The sequence below is a fragment of the Anolis carolinensis genome, chromosome 2 (genome assembly GCF_035594765.1).
Source record: "Anolis carolinensis isolate JA03-04 chromosome 2, rAnoCar3.1.pri, whole genome shotgun sequence".
Taxonomy (NCBI): Eukaryota; Metazoa; Chordata; class Lepidosauria; order Squamata; family Dactyloidae; genus Anolis; species Anolis carolinensis.
In genome coordinates this window covers 45402324-45414647 of record NC_085842.1, presented here as the reverse complement: position 1 = coordinate 45414647, position 12324 = coordinate 45402324, and the positions used below count along the sequence as shown (strand labels likewise).

At 40.1% G+C, this 12324-nt stretch overlaps 1 protein-coding gene across 2 annotated transcripts in view; it reads left to right on the top strand.

Annotated features, from left to right (window-relative positions):
* Window positions 1–12324, top strand: part of frmd4b (FERM domain containing 4B) — a 285193-nt gene that overhangs the window by 88918 nt on the left and 183951 nt on the right. The window contains exon 1 of one of the 2 annotated variants that reach the window (XM_008105390.3): window positions 7003–7522. The exons of the other annotated variant lie outside the window; for it this stretch is intronic. Coding sequence (XP_008103597.1) covers window positions 7361–7522 — 162 coding nt within the window. The 5' untranslated portion in view covers window positions 7003–7360. Of the gene's footprint in view, window positions 1–7002; window positions 7523–12324 lie in introns of those variants that run through there. 2 annotated transcript variants of the gene reach the window in all.

Below are 12324 nucleotides of genomic sequence, written 5' to 3'. Positions count from 1 at the left end.
AACACCTGGAGGGCCAAAGTTTGCCTATACCTGATTTAAACACTATACTCCTATTGATGCAACCTAGAATCGCATTTTTTTTTTTAGCTGCTAGAAACAACCTTCCAGTGGTTTGGAGGTAGAAAGTCTGAAAACCCCTACACTTAGTGTTCTGCTCTTTACTGAAATGTTTTTGTGTTGTAATTACATTTTAATGCACTGACCAATGAATTTTGTGTTTAGGCTTGAATCCTATCTAAAAAATATGTCACCAGGAAAATAAGATAATGCAAAATCTGGAAAAAAATTGAAATCCAAGCATTTTACATGAGAGATATCAGCCTGTAACTATAAAACATGTGCAGCCTGATACAATCTTTTAGCAGAAAATAATTTGCTTTGCCATTGCCTGTAAAATCACACTAAGTTCCATTGCGAGTAAGTGATGGCATTTTATTATCTGGCTTTTTAAATCTCCAAAATATGGGGTAAATTAATATCACTTGAGAATAGGTAAAGATGCAAGCTGAGTTGAGGATGATAAGAGCGGTATTCCAGTGTCCATAAAAAACAGCAGGTTGGGAAGGCTGAGCTGTTTCAAGACACAGCTAGAGTTTTAAAGTACTCACTTTCTGACTTTAGTTTTTCAGTCTTACAAACTTTAGGGTTTTTTTCAGGAGCAACTTGTGTAAGAAAATTGGATGTCTGCAAGGACGTTGCTCACAGGACACCTGGATGTTTTACAGTCCTGTGGGAGGCTTATCTCATGTCCCCGTGGAAGCTAGAGCTGACAGACGTAAGCTCACCCTGCTCCTGAGATTCGAACTGCCGAATTTTTGGTCAGCAGTCTTGCCGGCACAAGGGTTTAACACTAAAGTACACAGAAATCTATAATAAGTATAGAGATACAGTTGTCTATTACTAACTGATATACCGGATAGACCACTGGTAACAGACAAATTGTAATCCTTACAGGTGCATGAATAATGCAGAAATGAAAATTGTTTACAACATTACAACAAACATATTCATGTTTGTATGTTTTTTCAATAACATAAGTATGTTCAGTAACTGAGTACAACACTTAGTTTCCAGTATTGTCCCACATAAATAAAAGTCTTAGAAATGCATGGTCAAAGGAATAAACTGATGATTTCTTCTGTAAACTGTGGTTCATACTTCAGATAATTTCATCATTGTCCCATGCAAATAATTGTCTTGAAAATGCGCAAAAGAATTGTAAAACAATGTAGAACAACAAGGATTCCCGGGTATTTTGTAATCCTTGTTTCTGGATCAAAATCCCTTCTTCAGGTAGCTTCTGAGGGTTCTTTGTAGTAGACTTTGAGTTTGTAGTAGACTCTCCTGAAGCTTTTGTAAATTCCACTAAGGAGTTTGTGGCTCTGCTGTAGCACTTCTACTGTGGATAATGATCCTTCTGCCTTCCATTTGTGAGCACAAGGGTTTAACCCATTGAACTATAGTTCAAAACTATTGACAAACTTAAAAGACCTTTTCTCCCCCTTTCTCTCTGTCTGTCTCTTACCATTTTTTGTAGTTAAATAATTTTGTCATAAATGTGACATACAAAGTGGAATGCACTTGATCTATTTTAGTATTATCCCCTTGAACTCCCCACACACACCTTTTTCATATTTTCAAACTGCATATGTATGAAGAAAGAAAAATAAACCTTGCTTCCTGTCCCCCCCCCCCCCCCCCGGCCCCAGGCTCTTCAAAGATGTGTGAATCTTCCTCCTGTACATCAAAGATAGGGTTGTAAGAAGCCATTTCCATTTTGGGGGCATTTGACCTGTCTTTTCTCTGCTCTTTCATATTGATGCACATCTTGTAAAGGGTACAAAACCATTCATCTCAGTAGGGACAGTTTTATAGGAAAGGGTGAATCATCCTAAACCAAAGCTTTCCAAATATTTCATGTTGGTGACACACTTTTGAGGCATGTATCATTTTGCAACACAGTAATTCAGTTTTTACTAGCAAACCAGCAGTTAAACCAACCTGTTATAAGAGATACAGACACATACATAATTTGTAACAACATAATGTGTGGAATTATAAAGTTGGAAGAAACCTCATGGGCCATCCAGTCCAACCCCCTGCCAAGAGGCAGGAAAATTGCATTCAAAGCACCCCTGACAGATGGCCATCCATCTTCTGCTTAAAAGCCTCCAAAGAAGGAGCCTCCAACACAGAGAGTTCCACTGCTGAACAGCTCTCACAGTGAAGAAGTTCTTCCTGATGTTCAGATGGAATCTCTTTTCTTGCAGTTTGAAGCTGTTGCTCTGCGTCCTAGTCTCCAGGGCAGCAGAAAACAATCTTGCTCCCTCCTCCCTATGACTTCTCCTCACATATTTTATACATGGCTATCATGTCTCCTCCCAGTCTTCTCTTCCACAGCCCAGCTCTTTAAGCCACTCCTCATAGGGCTTGTTCTCCAGACCCCTGATCATTTTAGTCGCCCTCCTCTGGGCACATTCCAGCTTGTCAGCATCTCCCTTCAACTGCGGTGCCCAGAATTGAACACAGTATTCCAGGTGTGGTCTGACCAAGGCAGAATAGAGGGTCTTCCTTAGATCTAGACACTAGACTCCTATTTATGCAGGCCAAAATCCTATTGGCTTTTCCCCCATTGCATCACATTGTTGGCTCATGTTTAACTTGTTTTCCATGAGGACTCCAAGCCCTTTTTCACACGTACTGCTGTCGAGCCAGGCATCCCCCATTCTGTATCTTTGCATTTCATTTTTTTCTGCCTAAGTGGTGTATCTTGCATTTGTCACTGTTGAAGTTCATTTTGTTAGTTTCGGCCCATCTCTCTAATCTGTTAAGACTGTTTTGAATTCTGTTCATAAACTATTTTCATTTATTTATTTAAATATACAGTATATGATTTATAAGATAACATACATTTCCAAGATTTCCAAGATTTTCCAAGGGGGATATACTAGTGCACCATACTAATTGGCATCTTTGCTGCATAAAATGCGTGCAAATTGGTATTGCTTATTTCATACAGTCTCAGAGGTTTCTCATTACATTTGCACAACACACCTACACACTGCAGCTGACACACAAATGTGTCACATCACACAGTTCGGAAAGCTCTGCCCTCGACAAAGCGAAATAAGCATTTTTGTAGCACACATTGGGAAAGATTTATGGGTATCTTAGTTATATTTAGGGATCATAATGCAATTTCTTTCTTTTTATTTTAATGTAAATTCAATATACACGATTTTTATAAATTATACAGTATACACATTTTATATCTTATGATCTGGGAGCTTGCCAAGCATTTTGCATATCCATGTGCTCTTTGACCGCCTTTTTGCATCCAGTCTGCATCCTCCCATGTCCCACTTGACGTCCAGGAGAATTCCTAATTTATTTAGTTTTAGTATATATTTTCTTCATGGACAGCTTGCCTTTTTCTCAGACCTGTGACTCATTACAGCTCCTGAAAATGAAAACAGATGTTTATAGATATGAGAACATATAGGTAAAAGCATACAAAGAGTTATTGTACTATATATGGAAAGTGTTATTCAGTTAGAGCCAATGTGGTATCGTGGTTTGAGAATATGACTATACTAGGATTCAGCTTCCTTCTCATCCATGGAAACCCACTGAATGACCTTGTGGATTGGAGCCCCCAGTGGCACAGTGGATTAAACCCTTGTGCCAGCAGGACTGATGGCTTGAAGGTTGGGTTGCTGACCTGAAGGTTGCCCATTCAAATCCAACCTGGGGAGAGCTCCCTCTATTAGCTCCAGCTCCATGCAGGGACATGAGAGAAGCCTCCCACAAGGATGGTAGAAACATCAAACATCCAGGCATCCCCTAGGCAAGGTCCTTGCGGACAGCCAAATTTCTCACACCAGAAGCGACTTGCAGTTTCACAAGTCACTTCCGACACATACAAAAACCTAGTGGAGATCATGCTCTCTCAGCCTCAGGGGAAAGCAAGGGCCAACACCCTCTGAACAAATCTTGCCAAGAAGACCTTGTGATAATTTCAGCTTGGGCTCGTCCTAAGTGTGAAATGTCTTAAAGGCACACAACAACAAAGAGCCAATGTATAAACCCAAGGATATATAAACAATGGTCATAAGTTTGAGCTACAATACTGCATGTTGTTACTTTTGAAATCATGAAGATCATTTAACCAGGCTTGGAACCATTACATTTTAAAAATTGCTACTTTAGACCCTTCCAGCCAGGGTACTTTAAAATCTTTTAGTTCTTTGGAAAGGTTTCCCCTAATATCTGTAGTATAGGATCATCTGGTAGCTAAATTAGTAGTCATCACACCTCAGAAAACTTCCATTAAAAATATTAGGATCCAGCTTTATAAACCACATTAATAATCAACAGTAACTTCTTTATTCAGAACGAGGTATATTATAAATGTAGAAGATTTCCCATGTGTGGCAGCATTTACGTTTCTAGTCACACAAGCTGTTGAGCTGATGGTCTTCAATGAACCCATGCTGCCTGTGTTAGTGTAGGCTGAGCCAGCTGTGGCCATATGACTGCCAAGTATTAAGATTAGCCAGGGTTGGCTTTTGAATTAAGAACACCAGTGTGGAAATTACATTCCCTTTTTAAATTGAAATAGTTCTGAGTTGGCCCCTGAATTAAAGGGCTGGGGTGGAGAAGCAGTAATTGAAATTATACTTCCCTTGTTTGTCTTATTTGTATTTCAGCCGGAAAATGATTTGGCTGTTACGTACAGATGTCATAATGTGTGTGTTCCCCCACCTAGTTCGTTGTTGGTTTTTTTCTGAGAAGGCCTGCTGTCACCGCACAGATGTTCTCCTTTACTCTTGTTGAAATTCAGGAAGCAAGAACATGGTTGAAAACAGTAACTGTTGAAATTTGGACATGATAATGAAAAAGTTACATTGTTGAAAAAAATGCTATTCCATCTTACAGGATCACAAAGATCCTGAAAAGCCTGATGATACTAACATGGAACTAGAATAATTTACAACAGAGCCAGAATCACCACTGATGTAGGTCCATTATGACATCAGCCATACGTTCCTGCAGATGTATTTATAACTTTTTAGCCAAAGTCGTGTTTTTATAGCAATCATGGAGGATCCTGGAACCAACATTACTTATCTTCTACACAATGAAATTTTACACAGTGGGCCCATGGTATCCACTGAATTTGGTTCCAGGATCCTCCGTGGCTATTATGATCTGTGGATGCTCAAGTCACACTATGTACAATGGAAGAGTAAAATGGTATCCCTTTTATGAACATACAAAATTTAGATCTGCTTATGGGATTTTTTGTGTGGAGGGGGGATATTTAAAAACTATGGATGGTGGAGTATTTCATTGTGTAAAACATTACTTATCTTCTGTAGGACTCCCTGGTGGTGTAGTGGATTAAACCCTAGTGCCAGCAGGACTGATGACTTGAAGGTTGGGTTTCTGACATGAAGGTTGCCAGTTTTAATCCAACCCAGGGAAAATGCAGATGAGCTCCTTCTATCAGTTCCAGTTCCATGCCAGGACATGAGAGAAGCCTCCCACAAGGATGGTCAAAACATCGGGCATCCCCTGGGCAATGTCCTTGCAGACTGACAATTCTCTCACACCAGAAGTGACTTGCAGTTTCTCAAGTCGCTTATGACACACACAAAAAAACTTACCTTCTGTTTGTGACTTTTTAAACCTGGTCTCTGTTTTGTATATATCTACCTTTCCTGTTCCATATAAACAGGTTATTTGCACATGTGCAAATGAAGAAACATGTCCAATACATTATATTACAAAATGCTAAGGTCAGATCAGAAGCTTGTGACAAGTAGCATTGGACAAATAAAACATACAATTTTTTGCCAGATTCAAACAGATTCAAACAGAAAACAATCTGGTTGCCAGATTCAAAACTGGAAAAGATTCATGTACACATAATAATACCTGTTCACATTCCCACTTCGATACAAACATTAATGATCTGCCAACTCTAGTTATCACCCACTCTTATTTTGTCACCAAGATTGTCTTCCATAGCTTTCCCTTTTCATGGGAGACTCCTTTAGTTTGTCTGCTCAATTGCTCTGTCTGGAGTATTTTCCACTCCATGGCTGCAACCAATATCTATTGATAAGAATTGATAGCCAGTCCAAAGGAATCCCTATAGTATCCCTTTGCCAATTCAGTAAAACTTTGGCATAGACAAATCACACAGGAGAGCTCTTTTTTAAAAGAGCAGGTTGTTTTTCAAACCCTGACATCAAATTGCCCATAAAAACTAAGGGGTACTGTTTTCTGGCATTAACGGTTTAATTCTCAGAAGGGATGGACTTTGGCAGGCTAATTTTAGCCCAATGGAGGCAAGCCTGGGATTCTCTTGTGGGCTATTATTTCGCTGAGTGTTTATTTACTGTGGTCCACATGGTGAAAGGCTCAGCCTGTGTGAGTCTCCTCTGTTTTCCTCCTGCTGTGCGTGCTGCATTAATAGGATTACCGTTAGTTTAGTAGAGAATTAAAACTACAGTTCCTTTTAGCTAGCAAGACAACATTCTTCTCCCCTGTGTTGTATAATAACAGAAACACAAGACTGGTGGGAAACATGCAGTGCTGTATTACCTGGGGGATTGTTCTTTTGTCTTCTGGGAACAGAAGCCAAAAAAGATGACAGGGTGGTTGTTATTTTTATATGGTTTCAAAGCTGTATGCAGTTTCTAGTGCCTTTGCTTAAGATCCAAGTCCAAGCAACAAGAGTTTTATTTCTTTGGGAGATGCTGGAGGTAGTTTTGTGTATTCATACCTTGTGCCTTTGAATGTGGCACAGAGAAAGTGTGTATTGGAAGAAGCAGAGTATTGAATTACTTGAGAGGAATTGTTTGTGCTCTGTCTCTCTTTTCCTTCCTCTCCTCCGCCTTCCCTGCCTCCCAGCCTCAGCAATTCAGATGAGGTCCTCGTGAGAGGCGTGCACACCACAGAAATAGGTTAAACGTTTAATTAGAATCCATAGTGGTAGCAACCGAAGCTTAACGGAGATTTATATAAGCTGTTAAGAAGGACACAAGGCTGCTGTGTGTGCTTCGAGCCACTGCAGCCGTTGGCCGGACTTCAAGCAACGCCAAGGCATGTCTGGGAGCCTGCCCAGGGAAGAGAAGAGTGAAAGAGGAGTTTGTGTCAGGCTTGACCCTGGCCTCTTGCACATGCGGCACCCCTGCTACCCTTTTCAGTGCCATAGGAAATGAGTCTGCTACAGCACACACGCCTGTGCTGTTGAATTTATTTTACTTTTTTTTTAAAAAAAGAGGACTGACAAGCTGGAGGCAGGGCAAAGTGTGTGCCTTGCCAGGCTGGAGCTCTGAAAGAGCACATCATGGCTTCGGTGTTCATGTGTGGAGTGGAAGATTTCCTTTTCAATGGGAGCCGCTTTGTTTGGAACGTGACCGTCTCCACGCTGAGGAGGTGGTACACGGAAAGAGTGAGGGGATGCCACCAAGCGCTGAGAGCCTGGTGTGGGATAAGGGACATGTATCAGGTAACAAAACCAAAACTCCTGCGGGCTGTTTGGGGGAGGAGGGAAGTGGAGGAAAAGTTCATCTGTAGCTCGGCCTGATCTGCACACCTGTGGGATGCTCTTGAATGAAATATCAGGTTCTCAGACAAAGGTTATTTCTGTACCAGATATAATGTAGTTTTTGGATTTATGATTCCATAAATACCTAATGAGAGGTCCATTATGGAAGTCTGTTTCGCACAATTTTAATCATTTTGACACATGTGCTTTTTAAAATAGTCTGTGCCGTACAGAAATCTTTCCCAGGCAAAATGCCCACCAATGTTTCTGGAAACTGTTAATTGGGATTGATTGTCTTTTTCCATGCTGATGCCTTTCAAAGAGAATTCTCCTGTACCACTGCCTGCCTTTTAATCAAATGGGATGAATTTAGTATCTATCAAGTAAACAGACAGAGTATGAAAAGCTGTGAAAAGGAGAGAAACTTGCTATATCCACAGTCTCTTTTCTTGCAACTCAATTCTCCTGATGATAAATTGTTTTACTGTGTGCCATACACTTGTGATTTGTGTACTGGATGAAACAGGAGATGAACAAATTGAGAATATCTGAAATAATCCTGCTAATTCCTTCCCCATCCTTTTATACTATTGTAATGTTTTTTTCAGACAAATGGCAAAAACGTAACAAACACATTTTTAAAGCCACATAGTCAGAGTGCAGTGCCATGTGATGGCTTTAAGGCTACGACTTTCAAGAAATTTGACTTTTGTTTTGGCTTTAAAGACAGTTATAGATTTCTGGCTCTTCCTGATTGTAAATTCCCCATAAAGAGCTGTTGCATGCCTTGAGAGTTATGGATAGTTGTGGTGGAATATTTAAACTGCCATTGTGTGTACATGTTGTGATGTGGTTTGAAATAGGAGTGGATGGATGGTTGTAAAGAAAGTCCTCCTGAGCTTACTGTACTCTGATGTATAACCAATAACGGATATGCACTGTGATATTCTTTTATGGAAGTTTTTAATGTACTTGAATTCCAGAGAGTATCAACACTTCCTGTTATAGCAGTTGGATACTCACTTAACTGCCATGTCTCCATCCAACATAATATTGGGATTTGTAGTTTGGTCTTGCACTCAGAATTCTCTGCAGAACTTCAGAGACGTGGGCAATAGTAGTACCTTAGCAAAAGTTCTAAGATTTCTCAGTCCAATGACAGCATTCAAAGGAGGGCCTAAGAACCATATCATATATTAATAGCTTTTCTTTTGACTGTTCAAGTACTAAGCAGAGTGAACATGCAAGGAAAGGAGGATGCACTAGTCTCACTTTATGTCTCATATGCTGTCCTCATTTGCTAATAAACTTTCTGATAATGAGAATTTTCTGTACTGTGTTGATAAGTGGTTGAAAACAATCCCTTTATGCTTAGGATGGTGTCTTGTCTTCAGAAAGTCAACCTCCATGAGAGGAGTATGATAGAACTATTAAAGGTGGAAATAGGGTTAGTATGTTCACTTTTGGCAGTCCATTCACTGTGACCATGGGGGCCTGTTATTGGTGTTCTTTCTATGACTATGTGCCTCTTCAATGATCCAATAAGGTCTTTTAGCTCACTTTACCTCTTAGAACCCATTGGTGTTTCTCGGAGTAAGTCTCATTAATGGGACTTAACATAGGATGATACAATGAAGCAGTTTTATGATCATGGTATAATTGGAGTAGAGTGTCAAAGTAGTGGAAAGGGCTGCCCATGACCGTGACAACAATGGAAGATATAGCCACATTAGTTTGCAACATCAGTATGCAATGGGATCTTGTAGTCCCTTGAAGACTACCATATATACTCGGGTATTTGTCAACCATGTATAAATCAAGGTCAGAAATTGAGGCTACAATTATGGATTTTGATATGATCCATGGATAAGTTGAGGATCATTCAGCAGAGAGGAGGAAGCATGAATGCCACTTCAAGGGGACAGCTGCCCCTAGCCATCCCCACCACTTTTCTGCCCAGGCATTCAAAAAGGCCATGGAGAAGAGAGTAGACAAGGTAATTTAGGTTCTCCCAGGATGGTTTAATCTCTTACCTTTTGTCACTCTACTCAGAGAAGGGATGGTTTTTTTTGTGTTAAGAGTTAAGGTACACTGAGTTAAGAGTTAAGGCTAACGCATGTATAAGTCTTGTACCTGAGCACATGAGAGAATGAAGCTAGCATAAGCTTTTATAGACTTAATCAACTCCCTTGGAGGTATCTTAGGAAAGTTTATGTTTCCAACATCATTCTCTCAAGTAGTCTCTAAGTTGCTACAAAATCTATTACATAAGAGTGAAAGTTGTTCTTACATTTCCTTCCTATTGTTCTGTATGTCCTAAATGTGGATTGCTTGCTTTGCCAAGTACAAAATGTCAATCCCTCCTTTTTTACTCCCCTACTGTACTTCTCAGGTTAGTAAGAATTTCTCAGATGCTTTTAACCTCCTTGCACATGCTTTTTCATCACTGTTGAGGGAAGGGACATATATGAAAGCTCTGTTTCAAAATGGATGAAGATGTAGCCATCTCAGTTGCAGTCAGTGATGGTTATTGATGTAATGAGTCATTGGATGTACAATGGTATATTTTTCTGTATAAATTATTTGATTGGTCTTTTCCATGACTCAAGAGGCTGAACACTGTTGTGGGGCTCTCTTTTTGTATCTGCTCTTGTTCCCAGACTGTTTGATTTGTTCTCCAAGTTGTTGACTTGTCAGCTTACTGAGCACACTTTGGTTCTTGGTGAATTTTCTGTAGCTATGCTGATTCCTGTCTGCATTTCTTCTAACCATGAACTAGCCATATACAGTTAATGGATTTAACTTGACTTGATTAAAAATTTACTCTAGGAACCTCTAGGTCTTCCACTGTGACGATAGAGCAGGGGTCTTTAAATTAAGGTCCGTGGGCTGGATGCGGCCCTCCAACGTCATTTACCCGCCACCTGCCCAAACAGGTTTACCCCAAGTCTGAAATAACTTGAAGGCACACAACAACATTACTCGCAATTAACTTGACTATCTCATTAGCCAAAAACAGGCTGACACTTCACATTGAAATACTGGTAAGTTTATGTTGGTTAACATTTGTTCTTCACTTTAAATATTATATTGTTCTTTCAATTTTTGGCACTACAAATAAGATATGTGCAGGGTGCATTTTCCCCCCAAAATATATTCCAACCCCAACAGTCTGAGGGGCCATGGACTGGCTCTCAGCTTAAAAAGTTTGAGGACCCCTGCCTATTGAGTCTCACTGGAGAACCTAGAGATTCCTAAAGAGAATGCCTCTTTAGGAATCTCTAGGTCTTCCAGTACTATTCTATATTCAACCCCTATTAGAACTGGTCATAGAGTTGTACTGGAGGACCTAGAGCAAGCCTCTTCAACTCGTGGCCCCTCGGGTGTTCAAGCCTTCAACCCCCCAAAGCTCTGGCCAGCTTCTTTAATGGTCAGGAATTCTATGAACTGAAGTCCAATACATCTGGAGGGCTGCAGGCTAAAGAGGCCTGAACTAAAGATTCCTAAAGAAGTGTTCTCTCGGGTTGAAAATATAGCAGTTTTATTCACTATTTTTCACTTGTCTTGTGCCCCTAACCCCAGTGAACATTAGGGCTGACTAATTAGGCTTGTTCCTTCAGCCTTTCCTACAGGAAATATATCTAGAACAACTATTAGTTCACAGCTGTTCCACATCCATGCTGCAGAGTTTGACTGGCCCTTTGGTAAAGTGAATGGCAGTCTGCCAGTCATGAGTAGCAGAAAGTTTGTATTCTATGCACTATATTTGACTATCTTAAGATGCTCTCTCTGTTACTTTTGTGTAATATCTCTCGCTCAATCTTGTACCAGCCATTTATATTTGTGAGTCCTCAGAATATAGCCTAAAGTAAGGTTACAGTATTCTTGCATCCAGTAATGGTAGATGCTATTTATTTTTCTGAAAGTACCAGTATTGTGATCTGTTATGTTCTCTTATATATTCCATACAAAATATAGTAGCCTGTCCTCAAAAGCTGCATTGGAAGGTTCTGATGGAAGAGTTGGCACAGAGGGTATTTGCAACCCCAGCAGATTCCCTTGCCAGTCAATAAATGCTAACTCCAATAATATTAGGATTTGGCCAGACTCCCAAATGAAGGCTGAAGCTTAGAGCTCACCAAGAATGTTATCCTCTTGCTTAGAAGGTCATATACCTCAAGGCACAAGCAGATGCCAACCCTTTCTTGTGTAATACTGTAGGGGGTTCTTCTATTTTGGGAACATTGAGACATTTTTGGTGATAATTCTACTCCCCCTGAGTTCTTGGCTCCTACAGTTTTAACCATTTTCAAAATGTAGCCAAAGTAACTGCAGGAGGATGGAGTATGAGGATGAATGCAGTAGCCCTGCTTCCCACCATGATCATGTCTGTTGGTCTCTGCATATGGAAAGCAACCTTTTGAAAGGGAGAGACTTCTTCTCATGGAGAATATTGATAGGGATCCCTCATTTTCTATGGTTCTAAATCACAGAGATCCATCCAAGTTAAAAGACAACTAGACAGCGGTGAAAATGGCAACAGATGGGAGGCTTGTATATTCCATCTTTATTCAGGCGCCTTCCAAAGGGTCTTAGTATAGTTAACATCCTTTAGTCACCATTTTCTTTTAAGTTTCTTCTGCATCAGGTAAAATACACACATTTAAAAACAATGTTCTACAGCAAACTTTTTTTCCACAGAGAAGAAATGACAGAAGTATACAAAGAAAATGAATTTTCAGGATGCTGTATGATACTGGAGC